This window comes from Diaphorina citri, unplaced genomic scaffold (assembly GCF_000475195.1).
Source record: "Diaphorina citri unplaced genomic scaffold, Diaci psyllid genome assembly version 1.1 scaffold83, whole genome shotgun sequence".
NCBI classification, from domain to species: Eukaryota; Metazoa; Arthropoda; class Insecta; order Hemiptera; family Psyllidae; genus Diaphorina; species Diaphorina citri.
Genome location: NW_007377520.1, coordinates 382358 through 405060, shown reverse-complemented (window position 1 = coordinate 405060; position 22703 = coordinate 382358). Strand labels below are relative to the sequence as shown.

Genomic DNA, 22703 nt, shown 5'->3' with positions numbered 1-22703 from the left:
TGTTAAACGTATCTTCTAGGTAGCTATTGTATAAAAATGTTGTTTGGTTACCACTTCACAGCTCCTGTTTTATGCAAATTAATCCATGTAGGTATAGGTACCTAATTCCACGTAATTAGGTATGTATGTAGCTCATTTTTCGTTCCTTGCTTTTTTTTTGCATGATGCATAGGAAGCCACTGTTGTGTATGATGGTGGTTTCGAACCAGTGTATTTCGGTTTTCCAATATCCAATATTGGCTAGAGTGAATTGATTCAATCCTCAATGTCAGAAATATGTAGTAAAGGAGGCTCTTAGTAATGCTGTGATATCCACATAAAATTGTGAAGAAGCTCTTCTCCACAAATAAATCATGATTTAGAATAAATTTATTTGATCGTTTAATCCCTTTATTTGATTGTTTAATTAATTTATTTGATTGTTTACTTAACAACCAGCCCTGCAAAAAATCAAGGGAAAAATATGTAGGTAAAAAACGTGGAAAAAAAGAGTGAAAAAGTGTTACATAAATGCATACAAAAGGCTTATAAAAAGGCTTGACTACAAAGTACCTAACTACCTACCTAATTTGCCAAGGGATAAAAAAAGAGCCTTTACTAAACCTAAAGTACATAGGGGTAGGTATGTCCCTTCCCACTCTCTTTTTATGCTTCAAGTCCCATTCTTCTCTCTCGCTATTTCTCCCTATTTCCCCTCTTCATCTTCTCCGTCTTCTTCTTTTTCCTTCTATTTCTCTCTTTTTTATGCATTTCTCCAAAGGCTGTTGGAGATTGGCTAATAAATCCGAAAGTCCTTAAACCAGTGGAGTATCCTCGATATTTAATTGCTAAATGTGCCAGCCTAGTTAGCTTGGTTTAATAGCGCTTCTGCCTAGCGCAAAAGTTTATAAAGGCGGGAACCGAACCCGCGATCTAGTTACTTTCGGCTCTGTGCTTGGAGTTCGGGGTGCACTCAGCCTCGTGAGGACAATTGAGTAGCTACTTTAATCGAGTAGCGACCAGTGGCGGCATTACCAGAGTAAAAAGAAAAATTATAGAAATGTCAGAAATACCTATGTAGTAAAGGAGGCTCTTAGTAATGCTGTGATATCCACAAAAATTGTGAAGAAGCTCTCCTCCACAAATAAATCATGATTTAGAATAAATTTATTTGATCGTTTAATCCCTTTATTTGATTGTTTAATTAATTTATTTGATTGTTTAATTCCTCCTTCAGGCCATATCGATCCGAGAACGCAATGCCGCCAGTGAACGAGCGATCTGCCTCTTAAGTGACCAACGAGTCTATCTTCAGTGACCGATCTGCCTCTTAAGTAACCTACGGAGTCTCTTAAGTGACCGATCTGCTTCTTAAGTGACCGATCTGCCTCTTAAGTGACCTACGGACTACGGAGTCTCTTAACTGACCGATCTGCTTCTTAATTGACCGATCTGCCTCTTAAGTGACCGATCTGCCTCTTAAGTAACCTACGGAGTCTCTTAAGTGACCGATCTGCCTCTTCAGTGACCTACGTCTCTCTTCAGTCCTTCAGGACCCATTGGACCAACTTAAGTGACCGATCTGCCTCTTAAGTAACCTACGGAGTCTCTTAAGTGACCGATCTGCTTCTTAAGTGACCGATCTGCCTCTTAAGTGACCGATCTGCCTCTTAAGTAACCTACGGAGTCTCTTAAGTGACCGATCTGCTTCTTAAGTGACCGATCTGCCTCTTAAGTGACCGATCTGCCTCTTAAGTAACCTACGGAGTCTCTTAAGTGACCGATCTGCTTCTTAAGTGACCGATCTGCCTCTTAAGTGACCGATCTGCCTCTTAAGTAACCTACGGAGTCTCTTAAGTGACCGATCTGCTTCTTAAGTGACCGATCTGCCTCTTAAGTGACCGATCTGCCTCTTAAGTAACCTACGGAGTCTCTTAAGTGACCGATCTGCTTCTTAAGTGACCGATCTGCCTCTTAAGTGACCGATCTGCCTCTTAAGTAACCTACGGAGTCTCTTAAGTGACCGATCTGCTTCTTAAGTGACCGATCTGCCTCTTAAGTGACCGATCTGCCTCTTAAGTAACCTACGGAGTCTCTTAAGTGACCGATCTGCTTCTTAAGTGACCGATCTGCCTCTTAAGTGACCGATCTGCCTCTTAAGTAACCTACGGAGTCTCTTAAGTGACCGATCTGCTTCTTAAGTGACCGATCTGCCTCTTAAGTGACCGATCTGCCTCTTAAGTAACCTACGGAGTCTCTTAAGTGACCGATCTGCTTCTTAAGTGACCGATCTGCCTCTTAAGTGACCGATCTGCCTCTTAAGTAACCTACGGAGTCTCTTAAGTGACCGATCTGCTTCTTAAGTGACCGATCTGCCTCTTAAGTGACCGATCTGCCTCTTAAGTAACCTACGGAGTCTCTTAAGTGACCGATCTGCTTCTTAAGTGACCGATCTGCCTCTTAAGTGACCGATCTGCCTCTTAAGTAACCTACGGAGTCTCTTAAGTGACCGATCTGCTTCTTAAGTGACCGATCTGCCTCTTAAGTGACCGATCTGCCTCTTAAGTAACCTACGGAGTCTCTTAAGTGACCGATCTGCTTCTTAAGTGACCGATCTGCCTCTTAAGTGACCGATCTGCCTCTTAAGTAACCTACGGAGTCTCTTAAGTGACCGATCTGCTTCTTGTTAAACATATCTTCTAGGTAGCTATTGTATAAATGTTGTTTGGTTACCACTTCACAGCTCCTATTTTATGCAAATTAATCCATGTAGGTATAGGTACCTAATTCCACGTAATTAGGTATGTATGTAGCTCATTTTTCCTTCCTTGCTTTTTTTTTTTTTTTTCCTTTTGCATGATGCATAGGAAGCCACTGAACAACCAGCCCTGCAAAAAATCAAGGGAAAAATATGTAGGTAAAAAACGTGGGGAAAAAAGAGTGAAAAAGTGTTACAGAAATGCATACAAAAGGCTTATAAAAAGGCTTGACTACAAAGTACCTAATTTGCTAAGGGATAAAAAAAGAGCCTTTACTAAACCTAAAGTACATAGGGGTAGGTATGTCCCTTCCCACTCTCTTTTTATGCTTCAAGTCCCATTCTTCTCTCTCGCTATTTCTCCCTATTTCCCCTCTTCATCTTCTTCTTCTTCCTCTTCTGCTCTTCTTCTTCTTCTTCTTCTTCTTCTTCTTCTTCGTCTCCGTCTTCTTCTTTTTCCTTCTATTTCTCTCTTTTTTATGCATTTCTCCAAAGGCTGTAGGAGATTGGCTCATAAATCCGAAAAACCTTAAGCCAGTGGAGTATCCTCGATATTTAATTGCTAAATGTGCCAGCCTTGGTTTAGCTTGGTTAATAGCGCTTCTGCCTAGCGCAAAAGTTTATAAAAGGCGGGAACCGAACCCGCGATCTAGTGCTTACTTTCGGCTCTGTGTTTGGATGGAGATTGGCTCATAAATCCGAAAGACCTTAAACCAGTGGAGTATCCTCGATATTTAATTGCGAAATGTGCCAGCCTAGTTAGCTTGGTTTAATAGCGCTTCTGCCTAGCGCAAAAGTTTATAAAAGGCGGGAACCGAACCCGCGATCTAGTGCTTACTTTCGGCTCTGTGCTTGGAGTTCGGGGTGCACTCAGCCTCGTGAGGACAATTGAGTAGCTACTTTAATCGAGTAGCGACCAGTGTATAATGCAATAAATAATCAAATTGTCTCTAACAAAATGAATTCCATACGGACCAGTAGTTAGAGTGGACCTTCACAAAGTTACCGAGTCTTCATTCTTCAATCAAGTCTTTTGTTTTACTGGGAATTTTTTATTCCAATAAAGAAATACCCCTAGTGGCGTAGCTTAGGGAAGAGATGGCCTCGTGGTATTTACAGAGGTTTGTAGATTCTGGTGCACACGATATCGTCCACTGTCAGCGTCTGTGAAAGGAAAGCAGAAACAATCGTTTATTTATGAACTGTTCATACTCTTTGGATAGCCTGACTGACAATGATTTCTCCCGGCCCTGTCTGGCCAGGTGAGCAAAAAATTGACTTCTACGGGTGTGTTTTTCATTCTGGCGCGGGTATGATACGAATTTAACGTGAACTGGATGCGTGTTTTTACTTTTTTTCATTTCCCCACCTGGCGTATCTCTTCGAGTGGCGTCCTAAATTCCGGAAACGACTCTCGATTAGCATCAAATACAAAATTGTTTTGTGATTTCTCCCCTAGATGTCATGTTTGTTGAGTTTCCACAATTTTAATTGTACACCCTACCCTAATTCACAATGGGTACAAGTGACATATTTTTCGAAATCGAGTTGTCTTAAAAATAAATGGGTCAATGAAAGGTTAAAAACACGGAGCACAAACGATACTCCGTAAAAATGATACCTAGGTATCATCCTCCGTATCATTTCTACGAAGTATCGCTTGTGCTCCGTGTTTATAAATCTTTTACTAACCTATTTTAACTCATAACTCGATTTCGCAAAAAATGTCACTTGTACCCTTTGTGAACTAGGGTGTACAATTATCCCCACTCCTGACGCAATGTGAAAATTTGCAAAGGGTACAAGTGACATATTTTTCGAAATCGAGTTGTGTTAAAATGGGTCAATGAAAGGTTAAAAACACGGAGCACAAACGATACTCCGTAAAAATGATACCTAGGTATCATCTCTACGAAGTATCGTTTGTGCTCCGTGTTTATAAATCTTTTACTAACCCATTTTAACACATAACTCGATTTCGCAAAAAATGTCACTTGTATCCTTTGTGAACTAGGGTGTACAATTATCCCCACTCCTGACGCAATGTGAACGTCAACTGACGCCGCATCGATACGGGGAGGAAAGAAAAACAGGCCTTATAGGTACTTACCATTTTGACTTCATCGTCTGAGAACACCCGGATGATCTTGGTTTCCTTATCTCCCTTCTGGATGTGAGTCATCGTGTCTCCATCAATGGTGATAACGCTCTTCACCTTACGACCGTCTGGAGTCTCCTCATCAAACTCCTCCCCAATCTGGAAACCAAAAATGTGATTTGATTTATTTATTTGATTTTTAGTTTTCCCCCAATTTCCTTGCTAAAGAAATAGCAAAGGTTGAGTGCGAAGGGCATCCACTCGTAAAATTTGTAGCCAAAACCAAATGTCAGCCCAAAGCAATCCCCCCAATTTCCTTGCTAAAGAAATAACAAAGGTTGAGTGCGAAGGGCTTCCACTCGTAAAATTTGTAGCCAAAACCAAATGTCAGCCCAAAGCAATCACCCTAGTTAAAGCTGATTGAGAGGCTGACGAAAAACGCGATTGGGGATTTCTCCGTTGCTCTAAAGAATAGAGAACCGTGAAAAACTCCCCTTTGTTGTGAACACAATGAAAGCTGCCCGCTACTGCTGAAGTCAAAATCATACTAGTTCATTGAATAACTCTGTAGTTTAATAATTACCTTGAATTTGATGGCGTGATTCTTGAAGGTAGAATTGGAATGAAGCGTGTATGTGCCACTGTCATCCTTTGTTTTCCCCCAATTTCCTTGCTAAAGAAATAGCAAAGGTTGAGTGCGAAGGGCATCCCCTCGTAAAATTTGTACCCAAAACCAAATGTCAGCCCAAAGCAATCACCCTAGTTAAAGCTGATTGAGAGGCTGACGAAAAACGCGATTGGGGATTTTTCCGTTGCTCTAAAGAATAGAGAACCGTGAAAAAAATCCCCTTTGTTGTGAACACAATGAAAGCTGCCCGCTACTGCTGAAGTCAAAATCATACCAGTAACACCGAAGTCAAAAACATACTAGTTCATTGAATGACTCTGTAGTTTAATAATTACCTTGAATTTGATGGCGTGATTCTTGAAGGTAGAATTGGAATGAAGCGTGTATGTGCCACTGTCATCCCGTAGTTTAATAATTACCTTGAATTTGATGGCGTGATTCTTGAAGGTAGAATTGGAATGAAGCGTGTATGTGCCACTGTCATCCTTCTCCAACTCCAGCACTGGCGAGACTGAGGCTCCCACCTTGCGAGTAATCAGACCCACACCTGTGAGACAAACAGAACGAAATCGGGTTTTAGTTAGCAATCAAAATGATAGAATAGAAGGGAGGAAAATAGAACAGAAGAAAAAAGGAGAGGAGAGGAGAAGAGAGGACAAGAGAAGAGAAGAGAAGGAAACGGAAGTGAAGAGAAAGGAAGGGAAGGGAAGAGAGGAGAGGAGAGAAAAGAAGAGAAGAGAAGCTCAACCCATCATTTAAGGCTGTTTGTCCCTAGAGCTAAGCCTCAAAATGGGTTTTTAGTGTACGTCCGTACGTGTTGTTAGCTAAATCTCTTATATCTTTAAAATGGTCTTTGATCTAGCAAGTAGCAAGTGTAATGACAACTATACCAGTATACCACGGAAGCTGACTCCTTATCTTGAAATAGTCGTCATTCTTTTAATCTAATTCAAATAAATTAAGGAGAGAGAATCCTTTGTGATTTATTGTTCGAATATGACATTCATTTTTTTTTCTAATGATTCATGGCAGCGCTACTGACAATCTCATGAATAAACATGATCCGATGGCATCGCGGGTCATGAATCATGAACCCCAAAATACTTTAATCTAATTCAAATAAATTAAGGAGAGAGAATCCTTTGTGATTTATTGTTCGAATATGACATTCATTTTTTTTTCCTAATGATTCATGGCAGCGCTACTGACAATCTCATGAATAAACATGATCCGATGGCATCGCGGGTCATGAATCATGAACCCCAAAATATCAGGGTCGTCCATGTGGGTCGTCCAACCAGGAGTTTTTAATTAATTTTATTTTTTATCAATTTTTTATTTTTACTTGTTATTATTATTTTTTAGGAAAATGAAAAACTACCTATAGTATTGTTTATCGAAGAAGAAAAAAATGTGAGGGGGGCCCCCATTGTCGGTGTTAACACCGAGGCCCAGTTCTATGAACGGCCCTGTATATTATAACGTTGTGACTACTGTGAGACAGGAGCCTAGGAATATTCGAATCGGATAATTGATTAATTCCTAGGCACGAATACGGGACATACAGGGTGCGACTGATCGCAGGATCACACACTGAATTACGTCATACCAGGTACCGAGGTACCCTGTCTGGCTGGGGGACGTTAAACAGGGAGTAGATCAGCTTAGTCTGGCTGGGAGACTTTAAACAGGGACTTTTATACCAGGTACCGAGGTACCCTGTCTGGCTGGGGGACGTTAAACAGGGAGTAGATCAGCTTAGTCTGGCTGGGAGACTTTAAACAGGGAGTATACCAGCCTGAATTTCCCTTGCTAAAAAAAAGTAGGTTGAGTGTGAAGGGCATCCGCTCGTAAAATTTGAAACCAAAACCAAATGAGAGTCCAAACCAATCACTCTAGTTAGGGCTGATTGGGAGGCTGACGAAAAACGCCGAAGAATATTGTATAGAGGGAAAAAGGCAAAGAAGAAGAAGAAGACCGAGGTACCCTATATAACTGGATAGTGTACAACCATAGATACCCGCATCAGCTAAATTGCGTCTCTCTGATAGGCTGAGAGTTGTATGATTTATTTCAGAGAAGGAGTATCAATTGATCAACTCACATGTACTTTGACAGTGATTCACCATGCAATACATGTACATGTATGTACATTAAGCATTAGGTAGGTATCCCAAAAATTCTACAACGGGTATAAGTTGTTTAGAATGTCAGCGTAGAACAAGTTGTTCCATCATACTAACAGTTTGCAGGATAAGACCAAAGTACGAAAGAATAGGATAAAGCCAGCCGGGCCGAAAACAACGGGAAAAGGCGAAAAAAAAGAAGAAGACCGAGGTACCCTATATACATAACTGGATAGTGTACAACCATAGATACCCGCATCAGCTAAATTGCGTCTCTCTGATAGGATGAGAGTTGTATGATTTATTTCAGAGAAGGAGTATCAATTGATCAACTCACGTGTACTTTGACAGTGATTCACCAGGCAATACTTCTACATGTATGTACATTAAGCATTAGGTAGGTATCCCAAAAATTCTACAACCGGTGTAAGTAGTGCTTTGTTTAGACTGTCAGCTTAGAACAAGTTGTTGGCAATACTTCTAAGTACATGTATATACATTAAGCATTAGGTAGGTATCCCAAAAATTCTACAACCGGTGTAAGTAGTGCTTTGTTTAGACTGTCAGCTTAGAACAAGTTGTTCCATCATACTAACAGTTTGCAGGATAAGACCAAAGTACGAAAGAATAGGATAAAGCCAGCCGGGCCGAAAACAACCTACAACGGGTATAAGTAGTGCTTTGTTTAGACTGTCAGCTTAGAACAAGTTGTTCCATTATACTAACAGTTTGCAGGATAAGACCAAAGTACGAAAGAATAGGATAAAGCCAGCCGGGCCGAAAACAAACCTTAAGCACCGAAAACAAGCAAATCCAGCAGGTTAAACAAAGTATATTCTATTAGGTATCCGCCAGCCTATTAGTTAGCTTAGTTGGTAGCGCGTCTGCCTTGTTAGCGCTAGGCCCCGGGTTCGATTCCCGCCCGGGGCGGATTTTATCCTGATGGGATAATGTTCGTTCTCGGAACGGCTGGCTTTCTCCTATCTGGTTCGATTCCCGCCCGGGGCGGATTTTATCCTGATGGGATAATGTTCGTTCTCGGAACGGCTGGCTTTCTCCTATCCCTCTCTTCCTTCTCTCTTCGATTTCGGGACGATAAGACCATAGCAGTTACAGTTCCCTCTGTTAAACCTCTTTAAAAAAATTCCTTCTCTCTTGATTTTGGGACGATAAGACCATAGCAGTTACAGTTCCCTCTGTCAAACCTCTTAACAAAAAAATACATGTGTTTTTTTTTTTTATCCTGATGGGATAATGTTCGTTCTCGGAACGGCTGGCTTTCTCCTATCCTGTCTTCCTTCTCTCTTCGATTTCTCTAGCAGTCACAGTTCCCTCTGTCAAACCTCTTTAAAAAAAAACTTGATATTTGCATTCGCTTAAAAAAGTACAGTTACGGAACGGCTGGCTTTCTCCTATCCTGTCTTCCTTCTCTCTTCGATTTCGGGACGATAAGACCATAGCAGTTACAGTTCCCCCTGGCTTTCTCCTATCCTGTCTTCCTTCTCTCTTCGATTTCGGGACGATAAGACCATAGCAGTTACAGTTCCCTCTGTGTTCCTATCCTGTCTTCCTTCTCTCTTCGATTTCGGGACGATAAGACCATAGCAGTTACAGTTCCCTCTGTCGGCAGGCTTTCTCCTATCCTGTCTTCCTTCTCTCTTCGATTTCGGGACGATAATCGCTTTCTCCTATCCTGTCTTCCTTCTCTCTTCGATTTCGGGACGATAAGACCATAGCAGTTACAGTTCCCTCTGTCAACTTTCTTCCACCTGGCTTCCTTCTCTCTTCGATTTCGGGACGATAAGACCATAGCAGTTACAGTTCCCTCTGTCAAACCTCTTTAAAATGGTTCGATTCCCGCCCGGGGCGGATTTTATCCTGATGGGATAATGTTCGTTCTCGGAACGGCTGGCTTTCTCCTATCCCTCTCTTCCTTCTCTGATTTTGGGACGATAAGACCATAGCAGTTACAGTTCCCTCTGTCAAACCTCTTGAAAAAAATATCTATTAGGTATGTGTAAAGGATAACTTTCACCCTTGAGGGGAATCCAACCCGCGACCTTGGACCTTGCGCTTGCAAAGGAGACGCGCTACTCTCCAAAGACTCCAAAGTCCAAACTAACTAGGCTGGCAAGTGAAACTTTATTTATACATGGGTTTTACTCGTTGATTTGTTAATCAATCAACCAATCAATCAATCATTATTGAGTTATTTATCTTTATGTATAGAGGAAAACTAGAACAATCAGAGTCCTTGTCCCACGTGAAATTTCAATCATATTTAATCCAAATTAATCAAGAATTAAATTAATTAAAAATGAATTTAATTACATGAGATCCAAATCAAAAAGGATTAATCGAGAATAAATAAATACAGAACAGAAGAGAAGAGAAGAGAACAGAAGAGAACAGAAGAGAAGACAAGAGAAGAGAAGAGAACAGAAGAGAACAGAAGAGAAGACAAGAGAAGAGAAGAGAAGAGAAGAGAAGAGAAGAGAAGAGAAGAGAAGAGAAAAGAAGAGAAGAGAAAAGAAGAGAAGAGAAGCTCAACCCATCATTTAAGGCTGTTTGTCCCTAGACCTAATCCTCAAAGTGGGTTTTTAGTGTACGTCCGTACGTGTTGTTAGCTAAATCTCTTATATCTTAAAATGGTCTTTGATCTAGCAAGTAGCAACGAACAAACCGCGGATACCGCTAACAAAACGCGAATACCGCGAACAAAACGCGAATACCGCGAACAAACCGCGGATACCGCGAACAAACCGAGGATACCGAGAACAAACCGCGAATACCGCGAACAATCCGCGAATACCACAAACAACCGCAGATACCGCGAGCCAACCGCGAATACCACGAGCAAACCGCGAATAGGTGACTTATCACAGAAGAATCGATGAGGACCTTCCACTTGTGAAAATGAGGGGAAATGAGTAAATGAGTAAATTAAGTCCAAACTTCAAACCTATGGTCAAAATGTAGGAGAATCCTCCCCTCAACCCCCTACATTTCCCCTGACCCCCTACATGGTTTTTGGTAGTAGGGGGTCAAGGGGAGGTTTCTTCAGACCTAGATTTTTGTCAGAGCTCATTCTCTCTTCTGCTTTCAGACTGGAAGGTTCTCTCTGCTCCCTCCCGTATCTACTGCTTCGTAGAGAATAACAGGAAAGAAGATAAGAAGTTATGAAGTGTACCTAGAATGCTAGGCTGGAGCCGGTCTTATAAGAATAGAGTCGTCTTAAATAATAATAATAAAACAGGTAGGTATACGTATAGTAAAAGATCTGTGGTCAGTAAAAATAGGTACATACTACCAAACTACCAATGTTGTCGACCTACTAACTCTTTGTCGCTATGTTTTCGAGATTTACTTAGCCGGACATTCGGAGAAACATCTTTTATTTATTATTCTTAGACGAACTGCCCAAGACAAAATTTAGATCACTGTTGCAAAAACATGCAGATCAAAAAATATAACAATAAAACAAGAAAATGGTTGACTGGTAGATCACCTTCAGAGGGGGGGGGATGAAAATAATAATAATGAAATTTTCTGTTTACAATTTTAACATCACAATAAAGTCACAGAGAAATTATTGTTCCAAAACCTTTGTGTGAAACAGCTCAATGTGCACCTTGGCTATCTCTTTTGGATAAAAACCGCCCAAGGCGGGAATCCAACCCGCGACCTAGCGCTTACAGGGCAGGCGCGCTACCTACCAAGCTAACTAGACTGGCCCCTCCAAGCCAACTTGGCTGGCCCCTCAAGTTCTACGCGTCTGAAATTATCTTAGACGCATAGCGACCTAATCTAGCACTGCAAGGCGATTGATAAACCAGTGCCCTTATCAGACTAACTCGTAATTAGTGGAGAAAACCTAGCACTTACAAGGCAGACGTGCTCCAAACTATCTAGGCAAAATTAAAAGAATAAGGAAAGTAAAAAGCATCAAGTTAAAACTCACTACTCTGTTCTTTCAATTAGCTCCTTACTTGAGTTCTAAGAGAATTCAGACCCATTTAATTAGCTTGTGCCTAGACTGGTACTTTGCAATTAAATACTTTAACAGTAAACTGTATGGATGTGTTGAGCATGTCTAATACCGTATGATTAAATACCGTACTTTGTAATTACACGATTTAAAATCCTCTCCACACACTCGCTTTATTGTGGAGAAAACACAGGGAGTTCCTGAAGCTCAGCGGCCGTCGGGTCGTACATCCCGTAGCAGCAAGCACACGGTGAACCCAAAATTATGACAAAAATCTACCTATTCTAAGTACAGTAGAACCTCGATAATTTCAACTTCCATAATTTCAACTCCAAAATCCATTGTTAATTCTATATTTCAAAGGATATTCTACCTTATCAGAGGAAAAGATCATAGAAAGTGATCATTTCAACTACCCCCGGTCCCAATTAGTTGTAACAATCGAGGTTATACTGTAGTACCTAAGTACGTACTAGGGTGGAGGTGAACGAGACAAGGCGTTATGCATAAAATTAATCGAACAATCAGGAAATCTATCAATCCTAATCAGGAAAGCTATTTCAATAGCCAAAACTCACCCATTGCTTTCATGTACTCATCGAACTTTTCGCTGGTTGCCAGCTTGTACTTTCTGTTCATTTTTCGAGCTTTTCAGAACAAAAAGTCTTTCTTTCTGTGGTGTACCATGTACATTACAGATAAGTATATGTACCATGTACATATACTTATCTGTAAACTTTACCTATGAAATATATAAGACCTTGTTTAGACTGCGGGAGTAAAGGGACTTTTCAGTTCTGGCAGGAGAAACAAGGTATATTCTATTCTATACCGTTTTTCCTCAAATAAGTATCATAATAAATAATAAGAGTACCTAATAGTGACCTAGCAAAGCTTCTTTATCCTGTCCCCCATTAGCTTCTTATTCTTTTCCAAAGTAATATAGTTCCGAGAACGAACCTTATATCTGTTCAGGATATAATCCACGGCGGGCGGGAATCGAACCCACGATCTAGCACTTACAAGGCAGACGTGCTCCAAACTATCTAGGCAAAATGAAAAGAATAAGCATCAAGTTAAAACTCACTACTCTGTTCTTTCAATTAGCTCCTTACTTACTTGAGTTCTAATAGAATTCAGACCCATTTAATTAGCTTGTGCCTAGACTGGTACTTTGCAATTAAATACTTCTTTAACAGTAAACTGTATGAATGTGTTGAGCATGTCTAATACCGTATGATTAAATACCGTACTTTGTAATTACACGATTTAAAATCCTCTCCACACACTCGCTTTATTACCGTACCATGTGTGTTCAGTTTCCTTAATTAGTCATTAGTACTTCCGAAATAGTCATACATTGCTGCTTAAGATAAAGCACACTTCCTAAAAACCTGTCTTGAGATAGTAGCATCTCTGGTTATTCAAGTTCTAATAAAAACAAGGCATATTAGAGTTAAGTAGATAGTAAGACCGGTCACTCACAACAGGTTTTAACTGTAATGCAAAACTATCACTCAAGACCTGTTGTGTTGTGAGTGGCCAACCTAACAGTAATAAATAATTAGAGGAACCTTTTGAAATTACCAAACCTCTGAAGAAAAAAAAAAAAAATAGAAAGTAAAAAATGGACTGATTGCAATACTTTCTCATTACTAGTATAACTTCGCTCTACATAACTGTAGTAATAGAAAGTAAAAAAAAAAAACAAACAAACAAATTTGTTGTGCAACTTACCTAAAGCTTTCATCAACTCATCAAAGTTTTCGCTCTTGGAAAGCTTGTACTTCTTGTTCAAATACTTGTCAACCATTGTGATGTGTTTGGAGTTCTAACAACTTTGGAGTTCTGACAACTATGGAGTTCACCTGAAAACAACAATATTATTTTCATATTTTTTATTTATTGTATTAGGTACTTAATACATTGGAGAGATGATGTTGTATGACATTTTTATTTTTAACAATGTGCAACATTAAGTTAAAATCAGTGAGAAAGGACATACAAAAAATATAAGTAATATTTTAATAAAAACCATTTATTTTACCCAAGTTGCAAGTTGCTTCCTATTACTTTGTTAGAGTTTTGACTGTGAGAGGAAAGGGACTTTTCAGCCTTATGCTAGCAGTATACAAAAGGCATATTCTATTCTAATTAGAAGGTTGTTGGGAAGAGAGAGAAAATAATAATAAAAAATTGTCAGGAAACTATCCGAATGATTTGTGGTGAAGCAGAGAGCCTATTCACAACTTTTGTGGGTATTACTAACTGCCTATTTTACTACATACATAACCAAAATTGCTCCACTTAATCTGTGGGTCAATGTATGAAACCTCTCCACCTATGGATTGTCAGGAAACTATCTGAATGATTTGTGGTGAAGCAGAGAGCCTATTCACAACTTTTGTGTGTATTACTAACTGCCTATTTTACTACATACATAACCAAAATTGCTCCACTTAATCTGTGGGTCAATGTATGAAACCTCTCCACCTATGAGGACGGCCCAGGCCCCCTGCGCCCTCCGAAATACGGCCCTGAATCAAGTTGAAATTCTAATTTTCCCTATTTTCCTACGAGGAAAACTCTACAAAATTTATTGATCAAGAAGTTAGATCATGAAAAACGCATTTTATACGTGTTTGAGCGTCCTTGATGATATCTCGAATTTTACCTGTGATTGTTCCTGTGGTACTTGAACACAGAAGTAAACTGTTTGTATTTATTTAAGAATACATCTAAAATTACAAACAAAACACCCCAAGTTGTTAATGATAAAGGAGATAAAATGTATGAGATATGCCTACCTAATAAAATAGGTAGGTAAGAGATATGGCTACACATGTATGTAAATACTTACATACATAAGTATGTATGAAACTAACAACCTAAAGGGCCGTTTCCACTTGTCATTCGGAAAAAAAATCGTGTGAAACTCACAAGTGGGAACGTACCTATGTATATGAGATATGCCTACCTAATGATATGTAGGTATAAGATATGCCTATACTCGCCTACATGTGGATGTAAATATACTAACTAACTAGGAGATGAATGATGGATGAACTTAGGTATACTCGTACAATATCTACTGCTTCGTAGAGAATAACAGGAAAGAAGATAAGAAATTATGAAGTGTACCTAGAATGCTAGGCTGGAGCCGGTCTTATAGGAATAGAGTCGTCTTAAATAATAATGATGATAATAATAATAATAAAACAGGTAGGTATACGTATACTAAAAGATCTGTGGTCAGTAAAAATAGGTACATACTACCAAACTACCAATATTGTCGACCTACCAACTCTTTTTCGGTATGTTTTCGAGATTTACTTAGCCGGACATTCGGAGAAACATCTTTTATTTATTATTCTTAGACGAACTGCCCAATATTTGGGTTGCCTATTGCCAGTGTACTGAACGAGACAAGGCGTTATGCATAAAATTAATCGAACAATCAGAGGAAATCTATTAATCCTAATCAGGAAAGCTATTTCAATAGCCAAAACTCACCCATTGCTTTCATGTACTCATCGAACTTTTCGCTGGTTGCCAGCTTGTCATGTTTAACCTAACCCTGTTATAATCAGGGTCACTGGTCATTTGTGCCAGTTCCTTTGGTAGCAATATTCCACGGATGTGACTTGTGCACAAGTACCTTACTATTTATTAAGATAAGATAAGATTTGATATATTTGTTATAAAAAAATGAGATTTTTTTTTTTACCAATACTGATACATTTTAACAACATGAAACACTAAATTAAATAATAATAATAATAAAAAATATAAGTAGAATAATCAACAGGTGTTAAATATTACTGTGCAACAATGTACATAGGTACCTTTTACCTTTGGTGTTAGAAGTTTCTATAACAATATCACTCTTAGCTCAGAAAATGGAATGAAAACAAAATGAGATAAGGTTCCACCTCTGCCTCATGTTCATAAAAGAGTATATTATTACTGATTTATTATTGATTTAACTGAAGTAAGCAATCTGTCAGCACTTTTGCTATGAAGTCTGATCAGAGGTCTGAGATTACTGAATGAGACAAGGCGTTATGCATAAAATTAATCGAACAATCAGAGGAAATCTATTAATCCTAATCAGGAAAGCGAAAGCTATTTCAATAGCCGAAACTCACCCATTGCTTTCATGTACTCATCGAACTTTTCGCTGGTAGCCAGCTTGTACTTTCTGTTCAGAAAACTCAAAACCATCTTGCCGGAAAGAAGAAAACACACAGAAACAACAACGAAACGTAAAAAAAAAGAACTAAGAAAGCAAAACACTTCCTTGCAAAATGACTGTCTCGTTAGCACAGAATGACGTTGTAAAAATTAATTGCAAAGACGCTGCACAGTGAGAAAATAGACGTGAATAGAGCAAACTGGTAAAACTTGAACGTCTGTTTTCGGTTAGGTGAGTTTGGACTTTCACTGGGGAGCCACAGATTACCCCAAACTTTGCCGGAAAGAAGAAAACACACAGAAACAACAACGAAACGTAAAAAAAATGAACTAAGAAAGCAAAACACTTCCTTGCAAAATGACTGTCTCGTTAGCACAGAATGACGTTGTAAAAATAAATTGCATAGACGCTGCACAGTGAGAAAATAGACCTGAATAGAGCAAACTGGTAAAACTTGAACGTCTGTTTTCGGTTAGGTGAGTTTGGACTTTCACTGGGGAGCCACAGATTACCCCAAACTGATAACAGTTCGACTTCCTTAACAAATAAACCGTGTGTGTCGGGGAACGGTTGACAATGTGGGGACCCCGAGGAGAAAGCTCCCTTCATAAAATTTGATAGAGGAAACTCAAAAACAGGTGTCTCATCCTAAGAAAAACACAAGACCAAAAATCTAGCAACATTAATATCGCAAAATTTATTTTCCTGCAGAATCAGCAGTAGAAAAGGGATCTGTTACAACGGAGGTCTTATCATCCAATAGTCGAAAGGAGGACAGGATAGGAGAAAGCCAGCCGTTCCGAGAACAAACCTTCCAACCTGATCTAGTTCGGATAAAATTCGCCCCGAGTGAGAATTCAACCCGTAATCTAGCGCTCACAAGGCAGAAGCGCCATTACAGGGTGTCTACCAAAATGGAAAAATAAAATTCCCTGACTTTTCTCGGTTTTCCAGTCCATTTTTTCCAAATTTCTAGTCTACTTTTTCAAGATTTTCCACCCTATTCCCACTGCGTCACAACAGATACGCGAATACCGCGAACAAACCGCGGATACCGCGAACAAACCGCGGATACCGCGAACAAACCGCGGATACCGCGAACAATCCAGTATTTCAGCGAGGGGGGGGAAGAATTCGAACAGTTGAATATCGGGTATCGGGGGGGATACTCCCATTCAGATGAGGCCAATATATATTTTTTTGCATTTCTCACATTTCTATACATTACAATACATGTTTAGGAATAAACACAAGCCTCAGGACGGCCCAGGCCTTCTGCCCCCTCCGAAATACGGCCCTGAATCAAGTTGAAATTCTAATTTTCCCCAGTTTCCTACGAGGAAAACTCGATAAAATTTATTGATCAAGAAGTTAGATCATGAAAAACGCATTTTAATCATTTTATACGTGTTTGAGCGTCCTTGATATCTCGAATTTTACCTGTGATTGTTCCTATGGTACTTGAACACAGAAGTTGTTAATGATAAAGGAGATAAAATGTATGAGATATGCCTACCTAATAAAATAGGTAGTTAAAAGATATGGCTACACATGTATGTAAATACTTACATACATAAGTATGTATGAAACTAACAACCTAAAGGGCTGTTTCCACTTGTCATTCGGAAAAAAATCGTGTCGTGCCTAAGTGGAAACACTCATTTAAATCACATTACCTACAAGGACATTCGGAAAAAAATCGTGAGAAACTCACAAGTGGGAACGTACCTATGTATGAGATATGCCTACCTAGTATTATGTAGGTATATGCCTATACTCGCCTACAAGTGGATGTAAATATACTAACTAACTAGGAGATGAATGATGGTCTGATGGATGAACTTAGGTATACTCGTACAGTATCTACTGCTTCGTAGAGAATAACAGGAAAGAAGATAAGAAGAAGTTATGAAGTGTACCTAGAATGCTAGGCTGGAGCCGGTCTTATAAGAATAGAGTCGTCTTAAATAATAATAATAAAACAGGTAGGTGTACGTATACTAAAAGATCTGTGATCAGTAAAAATAGGTACATACTACCAAACTACCAATGTTGTCGACCTACTAAACTCTTTGTCGCTATGTTTTCGAGATTTACTTAGCCGGACATTCGGAGAAACATCTTTTATTTATTATTCTTAGACGAACTGCCCAATCGCTTTATTACCGTACCATGTGTGTTCAGTTTCCTTAATTAGTCATTAGTACTTCCGAAATAGTCATACATTGCTGCTTAAGATAAAGCACACTGCCTAAACCTGTTTTTCGAGCTTTTCAGAAAAAAGTCTTTCTTTCTTTCTTTCTGTGGTGTACCATGTACATACCATTTTTCCTCAAATAAGTATCATAATAAATAATAAGAATACCTAGTGACCTAGCAAAGCTTCTTTATCCTGTCCCCCATTAGCTTCTTTTTCTTTTCCAAAGTAATGTAGGTAGTTAGGTACTCTTACCATAATTATGTAAAATCCTTAAAAAGTTCAAATGACACAAGAGTGTTAAAAGATAATAATAATAATAAAAAAAAAACATTCTTAAAAACATCAGAGCATACGAGTATGTTGTTTTTTTTTTTTTATTTATTTATTTATTTTTTTTAGTATTTTACTTAAGATTGCTTTTTACTTGAGGTAGTAGCATCTCTGGTTATTCAAGTTCTAATAAAAACAAGGCATATTAGAGTTAAGTAGATAGTAAGACCGGTCACTCACAACAGGTTTTAACTGTAATGCAAAACTATCACTCAAGACCTGTTGTGTTGTGAGTGGCCAACCTAACAGTAATAAATAATTAGAGGAACCTTTTGAAATTACCAAACCTCTGAAGAAAAAAAAAAAAAATAGAAAGTAAAAAATGGACTGATTGCAATACTTTCTCATTACTAGTATAACTTCGCTCTACATAACTGTAGTAATAGAAAGTAAAAAAAAAAAACAAACAAACAAATTTGTTGTGCAACTTACCTAAAGCTTTCATCAACTCATCAAAGTTCTCGCTCTTGGAAAGCTTGTACTTCTTGTTCAAATACTTGTCAACCATTGTGATGTGTTTGGAGTTCTAACAACTTTGGAGTTCTGACAACTATGGAGTTCACCTGAAAACAACAATATTATTTTCATATTTTTTATTTATTGTATTAGGTACTTAATACATTGGAGAGATGATGTTGTATGACATTTTTATTTTTAACAATGTGCAACATTAAGTTAAAATCAGTGAGAAAGGACATACAAAAAATATAAGTAATATTTTAATAAAAACCATTTATTTTACCCAAGTTGCAAGTTGCTTCCTATTACTTTGTTAGAGTTTTGACTGTGAGAGGAAAGGGACTTTTCAGCCTTATGCTAGCAGTATACAAAAGGCATAATTATTCTATTCTAATTAGAAGGTTGTTGGGAAGAGAGAGAAAATAATAATAAAAGATTGTCAGGAAACTATCTGAATGATTTGTGGTGAAGCAGAGAGCCTATTCACAACTTTTGTGTGTATTACTAACTGCCTATTTTACTACATACATAACCAAAATTGCTCCACTTAATCTGTGGGTCAATGTATGAAACCTCTCCACCTATGCTATCCCTATGCCTCCTTTACTATTATTTCCCATTCATTGTCAAGTCCACTTGTACAGTCTAATGTTGATATCACAGGTGTGTCATGACATGAGATTTAATAAGAAATTGTTCATACCGCGAACAAACCGCGGATACCGCGAACAAACCGCGGATACCGCGAACAAACCGCGGATACCGCGAACAAACCGCGGATACCGCGAACAAACCGCGGATACCGCGAACAAACCGCGGATACCGCGAACAAACCGCGGATACCGCGAACAAACCGCGGATACCGCGAACAAACCGCGGATACCGTGAACAAACCGCGGATACCGCGAACAATCCGCGAATACCGCGAACAACTGCAGATACCGCGAGCCAACCGCGAATACCACGAGCAAACCGCGAATAGGTGACTTATTACAGAAGAATCGATGAGGACCTTCCACTTATGAAAATGGAGGGGAAATGAGTAAATTAAGTCCGAACTTCAAACCTATGGTCAAAATGTAGGAGAATCCTCCCCTCAACCCCCTACATTTCCCCTGACCCCTTACATGGTTTTTGGTAGTAGGGGGTCAAGGGGAGGTTTCTTCAGACCTAGATTTTTGTCAGAGCTCATTCTCTCTTCTGCTTTCAGACTGGAAGGTTCTCTCTGCTCCCTCTCTCCTCTCTGTGATATCTCCAAATATTTCAACATGATTTTTTTTTTTTTACAAGACTTTCCATTAGAGTATTTAAGATGACCAAGGAGTCTTTACTATGTAACTTTTCGCGAGAAATCAATCGGTGTACATGTAAGGGTTCTAGGAATGATGGTTCACGAAATATGCGCTTGAAACAAGCCAATATCAAAAAATTTCGAAAGTTATATCCACTTTTTTTTACACCAATAAATTACGACATACAGCCTGATTTCCTCGAATTTGCCATCAAAGATTTTGTCAAAAGAGAACGAATGTGCCATCAAATTCATTGAATAAAATAGATATTGACTACAGAGCCACTTTTCCATCTGATGTTATGTTACGTTACTTACGTTTTGCTCGGAACGACTTTAAAAGACTCGGAACGACTTTGAAATACATAGCAATTGTGCTCAACCATAACCGATCAACGATTTTTGTTTAACTATTAATTGTTATATTCGTCTGTCAAGCTAACTTGGTGTGCTCAACCATAACCGATCAACGATTTTTGTTTAACTATTAATTGTTATATTCGTCTGTCAAGCTAACTTGGGCTACCTGCTTACTTTTATTTCCTGAGGGTTTGTAACCTCAAAAATAAGACCAAAAGAGTGGAGTTTCTTGACAGAGAATGAGAAGCTAGATACTGTTTCCTTTTTCTCGGATGAGAAAAGATATACCTAGCAGCAATATGAGCCATTATGATTTGTTGTTGATTTGGTAAGTTTTTTTTTTTTTTTTTTTTTTTTTTTTTTTTTTTAGGGGTTTTTAGTAAATTACATATTATATAGTACATAGGAAAAAATACACATATTATAAAATAAAAAAATATGAAGTAGGTATAACTCAACATAAATAGGTACCTAAATAAGTAACCAGTCAAATTGTATTTAAAAAAAAAAAAAATGTTTTGAAAATGTGAATTTAGTGAATCGAAGGGATACCTACACTCAGGGACTGGATTTGTTTGGTTCACAGTGGTCTAAGCTCTAAGATAGGGATTCCAAAGGTGTCACAATAGTTAATATCATAATATGAAACTGAGTGCTTGATGAATAGGACATTGGTAAGTTGAGCCATCTAGCTGATATTTAAGCAATCTGTCTCCACAACCCACTCAGATTTTTTGTAACTTGTGTCACTTACACAACATAATAAGAGAAACTGTTGGACCACAAAAAGCCTTTGAAATGTAAAATTGGGAAGGCTCATCTGGAGTTACTCCCAGCACAATAGTTAATATCATAATATGAAACTGAGTGCTTGATGAATAGGACATTGGTAAGTAGAGCCATCTAGCTGATATTTAAGCAATATGTCTCCACAACCCACTCAGATTTTTTGTAACTTGTGTCACTTACACTTACACAACATAATAAGAGAAACTGTTGGACCACAAAAAGCCTTTGAAATGTAAAATTGGGAAGGCTCATCTGGAGTTACTCCCAAGCGAAAAATATACCTAAGTAGGTAGGTAAACTTACGGGAATTTGGAAGTTCTTGTAAAGAAGTATACCTACCTACTTTAAGGAGGAACAAGGAAATTATTAAGAAATGAACTTACGTGTAAGTTACACGGTGTAACTAACTCTCACCACTACTTAATGCTACTTGAATACTTGATAATCCAACTGAATACTAAAACGGAAGAGCTGAAGAATACTAGAACTTAATCTGGGATGGGATCTAAATCTAATCTAATCTCTCTCAGAATCTCAGAAATCAGAAGGGGAATCGCGACAAGAACCGGTGACGCAAAAGCAGCGATGGGACGATGGGAGGGGGGACGGGGAGATACTCAGAATCTCAGAAATCAGAAGGGGAATCGCGACAAGAACCGGTGACGCAAAAGCAGCGATGGGACGATGGGAGGGGGGACGGGGAGTTGGCTTGTAAACAATATTACAATGTTGCCAGACGACCTGAGCATATTTATTTAGCCTGATCGAACCGTGATTTTTTACCGTACGTAGTCGTATTCTTTTACGGGATTTATCGCAAAAAGGAACTACGTTGGTCGGAGTGCCCTCTTTCTTCCCTCTTTTCAAAGTCCCGATTGCAGGTCCGTTGCCGTTATCCGTCTAGGACTAGGACAAACAAAATCCCTTCCTGGGTTAATTCGAAAATTCAAGCTAGATATTAAAACTCGTTTTGGGCTGACATTAGAACTTGTGGTTTAACCTTCATATTTGGGGGAAGGGAGCCAGCAAAGAAATGCAATTTTTGGTTTTCTGTTGTATAAAATATAACAGAAATGTACGGAACATATTTTATATTGATTATGAATAATTGACAAATGACGAAAAATATATATATCTACGTAATAACTAGTAAATATTAGACAATAAATATAATAATAATATAAATGTAGGGTATAGCTGATAGTGACACCGGATGCCAGATAACAAAAACCTCACATCAGCATTTTTTTCTTTCTTTATCGTCAGAGATTTTATGCTCTGTGCTCTCCATTAAAAAAGAGGAAGATCTGCTGGCCACTGCTTCAGACAAAATGTAAAATTTTCGAGTTGGGGCTTACTTTTCATTCATGTAGGATTCTGTATAGTTGTATACATTAAAAAAAAGTACTAGTAAAAATATGGCACAAAATAAGGCACTTTGATGATCAAACCCAGTTTGGAGCTTGTTTCACTTTGGTGGGTTAAACACAAAAGTCGGTCTA

General features: G+C 38.7%; 1 protein-coding gene and 1 long non-coding RNA gene across 6 annotated transcripts; both read right to left on the bottom strand.

The window, feature by feature from the left end:
* Nucleotides 1-1239: 1239 nt before the first annotated feature.
* LOC113473315 lies at nucleotides 1240-1542 on the bottom strand. The gene is made up of 2 exons (XR_003395323.1): nucleotides 1448-1542; nucleotides 1240-1379 (listed from the first exon to the last, which is right to left on the bottom strand). It is a non-coding gene; the product is annotated as an uncharacterized LOC113473315 (long non-coding RNA).
* A 2186-nt stretch (nucleotides 1543-3728) lies between these two features.
* Nucleotides 3729-21777, bottom strand: LOC103523162 (fatty acid-binding protein, muscle). 5 transcript variants are annotated; one of them, XM_008488231.3, is made up of 6 exons: nucleotides 16047-16236; nucleotides 15776-15801; nucleotides 12156-12205; nucleotides 5883-6010; nucleotides 4848-4994; nucleotides 3729-3901 (listed from the first exon to the last, which is right to left on the bottom strand). In XM_008488231.3, the coding sequence occupies exons 2-6, from the start codon at nucleotides 15799-15801 to the stop codon at nucleotides 3851-3853; spliced, it is 402 nt and encodes a 133-aa protein (XP_008486453.1). In that variant the 5' UTR covers nucleotides 16047-16236; the 3' UTR covers nucleotides 3729-3850. The 5 variants fall into 5 exon arrangements, with proteins under 5 accessions (XP_008486453.1, XP_008486467.1, XP_008486460.1 ...); XM_008488245.3 differs by lacking the exons at nucleotides 12156-12205; nucleotides 15776-15801; nucleotides 16047-16236 and adding exons at nucleotides 18735-18865; nucleotides 21585-21777; XM_008488238.3 differs by lacking the exon at nucleotides 12156-12205 and having other exon boundaries at nucleotides 15726-15801.
* Nucleotides 21778-22703: the final 926 nt, after the last annotated feature.